Here is a 15,432-nt window from a genome sequence, read left to right on the forward strand (position 1 = left end):
TTTCAGTTAACAACTTTTTTTACTAGTGTGTGCGTCAACAGGTACAGCGTAATGTATTATATATAAACGAAACAAAGGAGCAGAGGGTATGCTACAACTGGTAAATAGAATGTTGAGAATTGGAATCTTGAAATCATCGTTATATTCTAGTTAGAAGTCGTATATCAAGCAGACCTTCTATTTTTGTTAGTATCTTTAATATCAAATTCAGTAGGATATCTGAGATGGTTGTGAGGCAGGACATAATCAATTTATTTGAAAGTGATTTTAAAGTTCAAAGAACCGACAGTTTGTGGTGGATTTCGTGGTACTCAGTCGTTTACTTTTACATGTTGTGTCCGATGCAATGTTTTTGTCTTTTTGTCGATTTTGGTTTTTCAATTTTATTTCTAAATAAAATGATTTTACACCTTGTCGACGAAAAAGAAAGAAAAAGTAAACTTTAATTTTCACAGATATGCTCAAATCTGATCCATTTGCTGCTGAACCTTTTTGAGCACATGAGATCACTCTGGGATCGTGTTGCTCATTCTTTAGTTTTCTATGTTATTTTTTTGTGTATTATTGTTGGTCGTTTGGTCCGTTTTTTATTTGCCATGCCATTGATAGTTTGTTTTCGACTTATGAGTTAGAATATTTTTTTGTCATCTTTTGTTTATCCCAAGTTAAGCTTGAAAAAAAACGATGACATAATCGATTGTGTATATGAGATAATTCTGACAGAAAATACTTGAATATACTAAATTGCAATCTTATTATATCGTAACAAGCTGCTTCAGTTTCGATCATTGGCACCTGTTTGTCTCTTCACAAGACATTAAAGGTGTAGAGTAAAGCGAATTATGTTTATGAAGTATCATATATTGTTTGTATAATATGATACTAAGACATCAAGATTGTTCACTAATCCGGTGATAACTTATAAGTGGTACGATCCACTCATTAAAGAGTTAACATACCATCTTTCATCTGAGCGTTTATAACGAGTGTTTTCTGTATAAAACAGTCGCTGGTATAATTACACATGATGGTTTTGTAACATTTCTTATCTTTTGATGTAGCACTTAATGATAACAACAAGCAGTATGTGTTGTATCATCATAACAACGCTCTTATATATGTGATAGATGGATTGATAGAGTAATGGGCGATACGAAAATTCTTCATTATGAAATCACCTGGTCCTAAAGTAAATACTCCCAAATTATTAACTGATAATTGAGCTGTTTTTCTTTGATGACAGATACAATACCAATGCCTGAAGAAAAAGATATGTACACTACAAATATGAACTCGGGATCCAAACAAAATCGGATATTTGAAAAATGATGTATTTGTTAAATTATTGACAACATGGACAAATTAAATCATTCAACTAGGTTCAGAATTTGGTGTTGATATAAATTAGAAGTTATGGTATGAGTTTTTCATGCTAACTTGAGGCAACAGTGATTTACAGATATCCGAATCTCATAAATTGCTGATTTGTTGATGGCCATGTTGTGAACTCTATATGACTGTTTATTTGTAATTGTTGTCCTTTGTTGTTGTATTTTTACCTATATAAACTTATTATAGATACAAGATAACTTGAAAATTGTACATATATAAGTTATAATTAAAACTAATAATTTATATGAGTTAAATTACGTCCATTTTCACTTCGAAACATGTGATAACTGTCTGTTACATATGAACTGGAGCAATTAAACATAATTCCAGTTATAATTTTAAGGTGCTCGGTTCATTAATTTGTATATGTGATATTGCTGTTTAATCAAAATAAAAAAGTAGAATTATAGAAAGAACAAACAATGAACTGAATTTAACTTTAATCTTGTAAAGTTTTAAAACAATTGCTGCATTCGCTTTCATTTTGTTGATTGTGAAATGTTCCACATTAAAAAGAAAAATAGTCACATATAAAACTACGTTGGCATATGCATATCTTGTTTTTGTTATTTTCCTTACATAAATAAAAAAAAACATATCACATATTTTAAAGATATTCTATTATTCAGTTTTAATTGATTTTAATCTATTTTGTCCATTTCTTATGTCTTATCAATGATTTTATTTGTTCTCAGAACGTTGAAAAAAATACGTAAGAAACAATTTCACGAGCAACAGGTTTGGAAACAAAACAATGCTCTTCAACTTTATACTTTTTTTGCCCTTTGAAGTTTTATGTTAATCAAACATCACAATGTAAATGGCAATAGACCAAAAAGGGCGAAGAGACGAACAGTTCTCTGGAATATGCTTCACAAGGTATGATAAATGTTACATCGTTATTGCTTTATCCATATCTACATGAATAAGTAAGCTGTTTCTCGTTATTGAATTAAGCGATTAAATTTTGGCCATGCCACTGTTCGCCTGTGTTTGATTAAGAACTATCTATCACGCAAGAGCTTTTGACACAAAACACATTCTCGTTCACAGGAGATTAGACTAAACTCAAGATTACTTAATTCTTCAAAATAGCATTAAAGGGAAATTCCGCGATTTTTTACTTATCATCTAATTATGTTCATCTTAACATAAAAAACACATTTGCAAAGTTTTAAATTTATAGTCCTTCTAATAACGGAGAAAATCAAGTATTTGTAACTTTTTTGGTTGAATTCTCGAGTGGGTCGTGACGTATTAGCCCGATTTATTGAATTCTGGGAAAAAATAAAATCTGTTTAACTCTTATAGCTTATCGACAATATACGTAATTAAAAGCGCACAGCTGACGAATGGTCGAAGTTATTAACCACAATTTAAGAATGAACGAAAGTGAATATGCATATATATACCGTTTTGTATTGATTGAATTAAACTCCTATAAAATTATCTCTAGTAAATGTTTTTGAATAAATTTAATTAATTATTGTTGAGATTTTTTTCATAAAATATTTATTGAACATTTTTACTGATATTGAACTGAAAATATTTCAATTCTTTTTACCGTTATTGTTTTGATAATCATTTCAATGCAACTAATGTGTGAGCAGAGTGTGTATATTATTTTGTAAAGGTCACTGTATATTTCTCGGCTTGAGGTCAATTTGTTTACCTTGTAGCTATTTAGCCGCAGGTGTGAGTTCAAGCGTACACAGGTATAAATGTTGTTATTTGGAAAGGATAAACAGAAAGAATTAGAAAGAGTATATGCTGCCATGATGTTAATACACTAAGATTTAATACACGATGAGAATAAAGATACAATAATTAAATTGTGTAAATTAATTGAAAATAAAATTCTGATTCGTAATTCCGAAAGTGTATAAAAATAAAAGGAAACAATTTTTGATTACTTTCTTAGCGGCAATTGGCGTGAAGATTCAAATATGAAGCAAAAAATAGTAGTTTTAATCTTTAATAAAAACTAAATGCAATATTACCCAATTTGATATACCATTGTACATCTGTTTGATATCTTGTACAGATAAACGACAGAATTACCATACAAGCATTTATAGTCAACACAATCAGAAAGAGTTCCCATCGTTAGACGGGGAATATGAAGGCTTCCAAGAATGAACAAGTGACATGTCTAACTCTGAACAGTTAGAAAACAGACTATCGACATCGACCGCTTGTTCTTGATATTTGAAACTGTATGCATATATATACGTATACGTTTATGATATAGTGATGAGTTCTTGCGTCTGACAAAAACTAAATTCCTTCATGGTTATATCTTGCCATACGTTTATATTGGTTTGTAAGGTGATTACTCAAAATCGTTATTTGAAAATCCTGTTTGTGAGATGTAGATTCATTTCAATACAGAAATTTCGTCTATATATTTCACAAGTGTATAACACGGAGAAGCTCTGAAGGTTCATTACTCCCATTTTGTTTGGGTGTGAACCATCGATGTTTACAGCAATATCAAAGAATAAGGTGAAGATGGTAGAAAGAACTATGGGCGTCATGTGGCAAATATTACATGCATATCGGACAATGAGTTGTCAATCTGTATGAAAAGATTTCCAATACAACTATATTATTGAGAAGGAATGTTTACATGCTATACTCTCGTACTAGTATTACAGGGTTCTTGTGGCGTTCACCAATAGACACACATCGTTTTAACGATGTTTAAAAAAAGACAGAACCAATTTAATGTCATATTTCCCTATTTTTTAAATATAACTAAATTCTTATATCTGACAAGAATACCCCTATTCAGCGAACAAGTAATTTATTCTTTTTTCTGTTATTGAATACCAAGAAAGAAAATAAATCCCGAAATTAATTTGAAACTTTGATACTCAAAAGTTTCCCAGCAAAATATTCACATCCCCTGGGGATAATTAGTGTTCGTCCAGTGGCATATATAACAATTGTGATGACGAACTCCTTCCTTTGTTTGAGAACAATCTTATTGAAATATAAATCTGTGATTTTCCTAGGTCCACAGCTTCAATGAACATGATGAACCAAAGCAAAAGTTATACATCGACCTGTATTTAAATCAAATTGGTTCTCTTCTTCTTTTGGTATACAACTGTAGTCTATCGACATTCGATGATTACATACTGTTGGCATACGTGGACTAGTCTATTTTCAACACTTTTACCCCTATTTATTCAAAATATATGTTTTTTTTCTTATGTTCAATGTATACACGTATATATTTTAAATTGCGCTATAGTTCCGTAACTTTCTATCCAGTCGTATAAACGAATCGTCGGCAAGTGCGTACATTTTTTTAAATCAATATTTCTGGTCTGTTCCAATCTGTCCTTCACTATTGACAATGACTATATATTACATTTTCCCAAATTCACTCTTGGAAAAAATATTTAAATAGATTTTAATTTCATCAAATCTTATTTTTTGGGTATTATTTATATTTTTATGAATTATATTCTTTACACTAGAAATGTTATTTATAAACAAGCGTTTGAGTTTAGTAATGACAAGTAAGACAGAGTTGTATATTATACATCTGATAGTTCAAAATGGAAAGTTATAAGTTATCAGCCGTGTACACTGATCAATACCTGCAGAAGTGAAACGATGCATGAACTTGCAAGCCCGACAGGAAATCGCTTGAATACCTGGACGTGTCACCTCACACCCCTCACAATACCTTTGGAAGTAATACCTTTAGCCATGCTGGTGATCAGATGAGGGAAGATCAAAATATATTTGAAAAAAGTTTATTACTTTAAAGAATTATGAACAAATTTGATTTTCGAAAACAATTTTCACGGAACACTTAATAATGATTTCAACTTTGACTTTTCACCTAATTCCAATATCAACAGTTTAAAAACAACAGACCATGGTATTTAAAAAAAAAGTAAGAATATTTTCCGTATCAAGTTAGTTAGTCGGATTAAACAACCGTACGATTGACAAGATATCGACACGCAATTACGACTACATCGGTTACTGTAGTTTTGTTTCTTTGTGGTTTATAGACATATCGTTTTTATTCATCGGGAAAGAAGACAAGATGGCGGATCTCGGAGAATTGATACTCTAAATTTAAAATCGATGGTGATCGCTTATCTAGCGGAATAAAACTTTAATATCTATGAATTTGAGCATTTTTATACAGAATGAACATAATATCAATTTTTGATTTTTTTGCGAAGTTTCCCTTTAATCTTCATTTCCTAATTCGATAAAGGATAAAAAAAAAATAAAAAAATTAATAGGCATGCAACATTAATAAATCCGTTGTAATTTGTTTGAAGGTCTCATTTGCACCTAAATTCGGTACACCATTAAAAGATTTGCTTCGTCGTTAAAATAATTATCGACGAACGAATAAAATAATTTAAACAAATGAAGTTACATCATAGTATACCGTTGGGAATAGTTCATGTGAGTCAATATCCATAAATCAAATTGCCATTTAAAATGTTCTTCAATATAAAGGTATATTCCATTTTATCGAAGAAAAAGTTTCACCACTTTAACTGATGCAAACATTTTAAAAGAATCAATTATTGATATATATATATATATATATGTTACAGTAAATAGGTGAAATTAGGAATTACATGTATTTACTAAAATTCAGGAATTACATGTAATTCCTAATGCACTTAGTAAATACAAGTAATTCCTGAAACTGCCCAGTTATTACCAGTAATTCCTAATTTTTAAATGCATTTTTACAGCTATTTACTAACTGTTAAAACAATGTAGTAATATGGTCAGCTGGTCAAAAGTTTAGGTTATTCTGAATAAAAGGTCAGTGAGTACTATTTAAAAGTGATCATTCTATAATATATTTTGATGTTAAACTAAAACATATATGCAGATATATAGTGACAAGGTTAAACATATTTGTTGAAAATGGCTAATGAGAAAGAAAAAATATTTACAGAGGAGTTATTAAAAATGTACAATGAAAAATGTGATAGGGTTTTAATGCCAAAGGAGAAACTTAACATCATAATTAGCAGATTCAACATTTTATGTGAAAGTGAAACAATAAAAAGGACAAGAGATGATTACAATCTGCTCTCAAGGTAAGTGATTTTTTTTCATGACATTTCTGTGTAGCCCCTAAAACACTAAATACACATATCAATGTATTTTAATCCTTTAGAGAAGGACCATTTAATTTAAAGGGGGTGTATGTTTTCTTGCCAGGTTTTAATATAACTTATATCATTGTTTTATATTGGCATTTTTTCCTATTGAAGGTCGGTGGTTCAAATCAAATTTATAATCTACTGCATGGGTACTTCCCATTTAAATGTATGAAGTAGCTTGTAACTTGGCGTAAATGATCTCCGGATATTGGCGCAATTGATACAATTGGAAAACAAAATTTGGCGCAAATAATATCTCTGAAAAACAGGAATTGGCGCAAAATGACTGCTGCTGTGTTTTTTTGTCCTCATTGTCGAAGGCAACAACGGTTGATTATCATAATAATTACATCTACTTAATTTTAACTTTGATGCATAGGTGTTACATTAGCACTCATCCCACATCTCCTTACTTTTATACTTGTATTACAATTTCTTGCAGGTATGAAGTGCTGCAGATTGCAGGTCTGGAAAAACTGATAAGAAAGAGAAAAACAGAAGAAGATCCTATTCTGTACTTCGTCTCACTTGAAGAGACATTTGATGTTATTAAGAAATCCCACAGTGCACTCAACCATGCTGGTAGAGATAAGATGCAGAAGAAACTGAACAAAAAAAATGCAAACGTGACACTTAGCGCCATAAATCTATACAAATCTATGTGTGAAGAATGTCAGCTTCGACGGAAAAATCCAGCAAAAGGGGTCGTAGTGAAACCTATTTTGTCAAAAGAGTTTAACTCTCGAGGGCAAGTTGATCTCATTGATATGCAGAGTATGCCTGATGGAGACTTTAAATTTATTATGAACTATCAAGATCATTTAACAAAATTTGGTGTAATTGAAAGTCTGTCGTCAAAAAGAGCTGCTGAAGTTGCATATAAACTTCTTACAAATGTATTTCTTGTATTTGGAGCTCCTCACATTTTGCAGAGTGACAATGGCAGGGAATTTACAGCTAACATCATTCTCGAACTGAAGCAGTTATGGCCTGAATTGGTAATAGTACATGGAAAACCACGTCATCCTCAATCCCAAGGCAGTGTAGAAAGGTCCAATGGTGATGTACATGACATGCTAGTGAGTTGGATGAGAGACAACAAAACTACAAAATGGGCAACTGGAATTAAATTTGTGCAGTTTCAGAAAAATCGCCATAATCACTCTGGAATCAAACGTTCACCCTACGAGGCAATGTTTGGTTGTCCACCAAAGGTTGGCCTAGCATCTTCTCCAATACCAACTTAATTGCTACAGACTCTGCAGCAAGAAGAGGATTTGAATTTTGAGATGACAACCAGACATCATGGTCTAGTTTCTCAAAGCAGTAATGAGGATTTGGTTGCTCAAGATTATCAGCTTGTAACATCAGTTAATCAAATCAGTGCTATACCCGTGGTGAATAGTTCATTACCTGATAGTCAACCAACCTCTGAAATATCTGACACGTCTGATAGGCAACCAATCTTCGAAACACAGGATAGCCAACAGAGCTCCTATTTCGAAGCTGCACTACTTGACATCATAGTACCTCAAAGTAACTCTGTAGATGATGAAACTCTGAATGAGGTGCAATGTTTACAATATGAACGTGAATGCAACAAATGCTCTGCATTTTTTCAGACTGATTCAATATTACAGATCTGTTGCGACATATGTGTCCGTTCGGAATGCATTCAACGGGAACGTCATGCCAGTGGCTCAAACTTGTCAAAGCAAGCCGAAAAGATGGTTGCCCGAAGCAATCAAATTTTGAGACCTGTACAAGTTGGTGATAACGTTACTGTTCCCATTCCTAGTGTCGATAGGGGGCGTGGAGATCCGAGAAATCTTTTGTGCATAGTTTTGGAACATGATCAGACAAATGACCAATTCAAACTCGGCTCAAAGGATGGAATTTTAAATGGATCTTACTCGAGGAATCAATTTACTTTTTCACCAATTCATTCGTTAGCTTTGCAAGATGCAAATACCCTTGTAGAGTTAAGTGTAAGGGAAGCAGCACGGCAACAGTCAATCGGGGATGGACAGGGATTCCTAAAGTGTGCATGTAAGACAGGTTGTGTAAGAAAGACCTGCAAATGTGTCAAATCTAACGTTTTATGCAACTCTAGATGTCATAACAGTTTGTCATGCCATAACAAGTAACTTTCATTCATTATATAAATAGGTATTAGTTCTATATGTTCTATGTTAAATGATGAAATGTGTATTTTTGGTTCATATAATTTGTGTATAAAACATTGTCATGTCATGGGTTTCACCAATAATTTGCATGTTTCAAAATAAATTAAATATTATTATCAGCTAGTTTTCAAAATTATAACACAGCCATTCTCTTGTTACAATTCACAAACTATAAGTTAACACATGCAATATTAAATGACATTTGATTCATTTACCCTAAAGTAAGCCATAATCTCGCCTATCTTTTTTACTTTCGTATTTGATTTCTCGATTTATGTCTTAAATTTGACAGTCAGTAAATAGCTGAAAAAATAACAAAAAAAATCAGTGATTACCTGTAATACCTGAAACAATCAGTAAATACATGTAATAACTAAATTGGCTAGGAATTACAGGTATTTACTGAACTGTTCAGTGATTACTTGTAATTCCTAATTTCACCTATTTACTGTAACATATATATATATATATATAAGTATATTTGAAATAAAACTGCTAAATGTGATAACATCAGTTTTTCTCTTTCTGAGAGGCAAACTATCACATCGGATACGATTAGTATACACAATTGTATATATTACAATTGGGTGGCTTCTCAAGAGCGCATGCCCACTGTAGTCGACTTCCCTAAGAGACCACAATGACTGTGTCCATATTTTCGTTCAGACTAAACGTATATTCTCACTAAAACAATTTTACTGTTAACACAAATTACAGTGTCTTTGGTTGCATCATGGATTTGCATTTTACTTACTAAAATTCCTTTGTAAAACGAAGTTTTTATTGACAATCCGTTTCTATATATGCTTGCATAAGTAATTAGTAATTTGTAGTTCAGTGTTTCTGTTGTCCGTTGTTTTCCTCTCATAGTGATGTGTTTCCCTCGATTTTAGTTTGTTACCTGATTTGTTTTTGTTTCATATGACCTCTAACGGTATACTACTGTTGTCTTTATTTGCTATACTGAATATTTCTATCATTCTGTATTAGTTCATATCAGTCCAGGCTCAAATATGTGTTTTGCCTGATGTGATCACATTTAAAGTTTGATTTAGTGTTTAATGTAAAGTATGATTATGAGATATAAACAAATATACATGTGCTACGTATATTAACTTAAAAACTCGACAGTGAATTACACAAAAAATAGTTTTACATGCATGACTAACCATCAAAGTTCAGAAGGTTTCTGTCATACATGTATTTTAGTTGCCTATAACCACATACCTTTTTATAGAATACGTTTCTTCGTTTTGTCACAATGATAATTAAACATGCATTGCCATTAATGTTTCTCCTTGTGACTCACACTTTTTTAAAATTCTATATTAAAGCTTTCGGGTTTGTATTACCTTAGCCGTATTTGACACAATGTTTTGGAATTTCGGGTACTAAATGCTCTTCAACTTTGTACTTGTTTGGCTTTATAACTTTTTTGATATAAGAGCGTCACTGATGAGTCTTATGTAGACGAAACAAGCGTCTGGCGTACTAAATTATCATCTTCGTACCTTTGATAACTATTATTAGACAAAGTTAATTCAAATACTGTTTTGTGCAAGTCATTTCGTGGAAACACTAACAAGCTAATAGCTACTCCCCATTTCAGTGACATTATTGTGAATCATTTTTGATACTTTCATTACGAACACTTGCTTTTACCCTCCAGATTTATTTAATCACCTTTGTTCACAACATTAATGAAATAACAAAACAGTTTGTATAAGTAACAGTCTTACACAATTAATGAATAAATTTCAAGACATGAATGTAATATTTTGTATGAAAAACGAATGTATCAAAACAAATTCTTTTAACAGTGTAGCAAACTTATTTCTACTACTTGTTTGAGAGGAGATACTTGTGGTCTTTGTGATATCGACGACGAATTGATATCAGTTCGTCATGGAATACAATAGTTGACCTGGCTGTACTAAAATAAGTGCAGTAAAACTGTAGTTTTTCATAGCCATTGCATTTTTCACGTCTAAATTGAATGCAAAGTTGTGTTAACCACGTAGCCATGTATTCCCTAAAGGAATGGATTATACATAGCTAAAATTATTCTTAGAGTCCTGTGGGAAATTATTTAAATACAGCCTGTCAGGGAACGCGTTAGAATTTACATTTACGCTTGCTTTAAGAAAGATATGCTCTTAATAGGCAATTAGGAAGTGTTTGCCAACAAACATGCTGAATTTCCAATCAAATATGTAATTATAATCATTAAACTTAAAAGTCTGTGTATTATTAAATGAATTAAGAAAGTAAACATGTAATTCCCATTTGGGAAAACTAAATAATTTTGCTATAAATTTCGACCTTCATATGGTCGTATTTCATCTTTTTTTCTTTAATAGTTTCGTCATTCATTATTCAAGTTTTGTTTAATGTACTCAGAAACAGGAATCTTTAGCAATTTGTAGTTCTATAGAATATTCTACAGGTATATTCATTATACTCTATTAAGTTGTGTATTTTATTGAACTTTGACAGCCTAAATTCAATCTGAAGAATATCTTTTATTCGTTTTGATTTCATTTGACCTCCGATGAAGATAAACGAGGTGAAGGGGTAAAAACGTTCAGCTTCCTAATTGTTTACTTTCCATGTTTTTATCTCAACATTCAAGCAGCGCCTGTATATGAGGTATATATTTCACAGTTGATACGATTCCAGAGATTGCATTTCCTATCATGATGTTTTATAGAGGTTGTCGCTACCTACACGGATGATGTTAACCCAATAGTTCAAAGTGATGAAGTTGAAATCATCCCTTATATTTTTTGCCGATGCCGTCATGAGTTTGTTGATCGTTATGTGATATCCGTTTTAAAGATGACGACACGTTTTTATTTTCGTAACCATGATCACGTCCTAAATCCGAAACATGACCAACGGAATTTATCTACCGGTTTGTACTTTTTACACGAGCAACACGGTGTGTGTCACATATGAAGCATTATCTGCTCAGCCTTCCGGAGCACCTGGTATCCTGATATCAACCCGTTTTTTTGTAGGGTTCGTGTTCCTAAGTTTCTTGTTTTCTATGTAGTGTTTGTATACTGTTTTTTATGTTGTTGTTTTTTTTGCTTTCATTATTCAATTTATTTGTATATCAATTATCTTTCATCAGTATGATTGCAATAATCGTTAGTCTTTTATCATTCTATCTGTGTGTGTAGTACCGTGATTCTTGACGATCCCCTACCTATTACACTTGCGTTATTAATGATTTCTATAGACTTTTATTTACCTATAACATATTGAAATATCTCCGATTTCATCTCCACGTTTATCTAAAAACCAGCGATAATTACATTTCAATCATATAAACCAACGATGCAATCTGGTATGTACACAGTGAATAAAAGGAGAAAGGGGACAACAACATATATCATGTTTATCAAATCAAATGTCTAGAGGGTACATACTGTCTTCCAGTCTTCAACGATAAAACCGTATGTAGAGCTGAACATTGTTCCCATGTCCACATCAGTAAAATTAATTCAGGATTAAATTTAAAAACAACAGCATACATACATACATGATACAGGAACTGTTTATCATGATATTACTGATAGGCTCGCAAACATGTTCAAATATATTTACGGTAGATAATGTTGAATGCAGGGCATGGTATAATTTTCTTTTCTGGTTTTGGCACACGTACAATGTTTGTTCGTTTTATGTTGAATTGTCTTGTTTTTAGTTTCTCTGAGAATTTAATAGTATGCTGTTGGTATGGTCTGTTGTACTGTTTAATATATTTGGTAATTAGCATTTTCATCACATGTTAATCAAACTAAACGAAACCTATTTGAATTGATATTTTGTCTATACTCACACTTTATGAGTTCGCTTTTCACTTAGTTATTGATGGTTCCTCTGAATACTTTAAACACAAATGCCTATGAAATTGATTCTCAGAAAAATCGAGAATAAGAAGAACGCAAGACATTTCATTATTTTATTTTTGTGAAAATGTTAAAAAATAGATGATATGTTTTATACACTTATTTACAAATGATATTGCATCAATTAACACAGATCAATAAAATAAAGGCACAGCTTCATCAACAATAGTCATGTGACATCAAATTATAAACAAAACAGACATTTGCATAATGAAATTTATACATCGTTGTTGCATATATCACAAAATACTTATACTTCTCCTTCACCAAAAGTATATGCTCCATTCCTTGACGATGGAGATTCTTTAGTTAAATTATCTCCTTCAGATGCATTAGTTTTTGTACTATGATTTTCCTGAGTCAACTTACTGTCGTCACCACCTATTGCATTATTATAACTAGGTGATCGCCTTAAGGTAGAATCCCGTCTTCTTTGACGCATGTCGCCATTAGATGTCTCCGCTACCTTTGGTTTGTTTTCTATAGTTTCGTCTTCGACTTTAGAATCCTGATGACCAATACTTTCAAGTTTATATTTCAATGCTGGCGCTTGTTTGATTGCCCTTCATGAAATTAAAATAAAAACACTATGTCAGATTAATATTTTACATGTGCCTGTAGAAAATGTACGTTTTATAATTTTCTTTTCAAGGTGTACTTGTTTCTCTATTCACGAAAATTGCAATCGAGCGAAGACAGTAACAAAGACTTGTTATATCTTATATATCGCTTCAATATCGAATTAGTTTGACACATTACTTTCAGTTTTTTTCTAAAACTCATTTGCGCTTTTGAATTATGCTTTTATCATCCTTATTCAAAAGCTCGATATTTTGTTCCCAAAAATATTAGAATAATTAAACAGCTGAAAAAATTGAAATCAGTGAAAAAAAATTACAGATATGGTACTACTTTTAAAATCCGTCTTTTAGCTATTGAAAATTATTATCACCTACAACTGTACAGTTTACTCACCCGATTTCTCTACTTAATTTCTGTATCTTTAATAAAGCAAGATCTAATTCGTGCTTTGCTTTCCATAGCTGTGTCTCACACAGAGGATCTTTACATTTATGTTTCTTGTGTAAGTCTATAGCTTCCATTATTGTCTGTTCGAACGTCAATGATTTGCCCAAACTCTGAAGAAAAATAAGGCGTTTTTGATATTTCAAATCAAACATTCATATCAACTGGTTCTGAAACTTCCTGTTTAATGAACTCCTGCCAGTAGAATTCTTATACTTTCACAATAATCACCCCAATATTCTTATCAATTTGTGATATCTTATCTAAAAAAAAAAAAAAAATCACTTATGTGACCAAAATGGTTAAACTTCCACTTTTTTTAAAAAATAAAAAATGAATTCAAAACTATTAAAAGAAGAAGGAGGTAAGTATAAGAAGAAGATGATGTGGTATAATTGCTTACTCCAGAGTTTGTTTTGTTGATATTACAAATCTGTTACCTGTTTGTAAAATATAAAAAAAAAACCGTTCAAACCGGCAATCATTGTTCAAATCAATGCCGGAATTTCCTACTTCAATGTGACTCATAATCCAAACATTTCACAATAGCCTTTTATGGCGCTATCTTTATAAATGAAATACTCACTAGACTCACTAAGGCACAGCATCCACATTTGTCATACTCCTTCAAACATTTACGCCCAAACCGGAAGTACAAGTGTTCTAATATTAGGAGCAAACCTCCTAGAACGATACCAGCAGCTAACAGTATGAAAGCACTTGTAAAGTTGAGTATCCCTAACTCATCACTAGATCTTTTCTGATTCAATTTGGAATGACATGCTCCTGCAAGCCAAAACTTCCGAAGTCTTTCTAGTTCTCCTGAATATACAAAAGATAGGAAACAATGATATAAAATGCGATTGAATGACCAAAGACTATAAACATGTTCGCCAAAAATGTCGTCATCACGATTACAATAAAAAGTGAAGCTATTTCTTAAAACCATAGAAAATCTTTTATTTAGATATAAACTGGATTAATTTTTAAAATACAATATTTATTATTTTTGAACTGTATCTCCGATTCTAAATATTACGTCTAGTGGAATAAAAAAGAATTATCTCCCTATTTGTAACACATCCTAAATCGATATTCAAATTAACAAAATGTTAGAAATTTTGAAAGGAGGCAAATTTTTTCCTAAAACTCTGATCAGATTACTGTAATTTCCCCCCTGCTTACCTTTGTAAGTAATTGTTCTTAAATTTATTGTTTTGCAGGTAATAGACCAGTGTTTTAGTTTGATAACGATCTATCATTACGACTTATACTCCTGATTGACTTCATATTATCATTTTTAAACAATTTGCACATGATTATTCACAATATATATATATAGTATGATTAAGCATACAAATTTAGAGTGGGGAAGCGAAAATGAATTTTAAACTAAAAAAAAAAGACTTCAAGGGGAGAAGTGATGATTGTCCATTTCGCCCTTTTAGACGCACACCCGTAACTTAATCGATTTATGAATTTCGAACAGCGGTATACTACTGTTGTTTTTATTTAGTATGTCATTCTAGCTTCATGCACGATATGTTTCTATAGTCGTAACTTCTTATTTGTATTCTGGTTGTATATTTTGTTACAGGTTTGATCAAAGTAAGCCAGAACGAATGGAAAACATTATCACCCTTTTAACCCATCTATTATGTAAGGTTATCAAACTATTTACTTTTTTATATTTGTTAAATAAAAAGATAGTTTTTTGCATATATGTGTATTTCTGTTATTTTGTTGTAG

The 15,432-nt window shown here is 31.6% G+C and overlaps 2 protein-coding genes across 2 annotated transcripts in view; one reads left to right on the forward strand and one right to left on the reverse strand.

The window, feature by feature from the left end:
* Window positions 1–6,312: 6,312 nt before the first annotated feature.
* Window positions 6,313–7,801, forward strand: LOC139489840 (KRAB-A domain-containing protein 2-like). Its single transcript, XM_071276686.1, has 2 exons — window positions 6,313–6,488; window positions 6,997–7,801. Exons 1-2 carry the CDS (start codon window positions 6,313–6,315, stop codon window positions 7,799–7,801), a joined length of 981 nt encoding a protein of 326 aa, XP_071132787.1.
* A 4,895-nt stretch (window positions 7,802–12,696) lies between these two features.
* The window catches only part of LOC139487696 (glutamate receptor ionotropic, NMDA 2B-like), a 42,659-nt gene continuing 39,923 nt past the window's right edge, over window positions 12,697–15,432 (reverse strand). The window contains exons 15-17 of the mRNA XM_071272683.1: window positions 14,270–14,505; window positions 13,633–13,796; window positions 12,697–13,220 (exon numbers count right to left, since the gene is read on the reverse strand). Of these exons, the coding sequence (XP_071128784.1) occupies window positions 12,908–13,220; window positions 13,633–13,796; window positions 14,270–14,505 (713 nt within the window). The 3' untranslated portion in view covers window positions 12,697–12,907. The remainder of the gene's footprint in view (window positions 13,221–13,632; window positions 13,797–14,269; window positions 14,506–15,432) is intronic.

Source organism: Mytilus edulis, chromosome 9, assembly GCF_963676685.1.
Source record: "Mytilus edulis chromosome 9, xbMytEdul2.2, whole genome shotgun sequence".
Classification (NCBI taxonomy): Eukaryota; Metazoa; Mollusca; class Bivalvia; order Mytilida; family Mytilidae; genus Mytilus; species Mytilus edulis.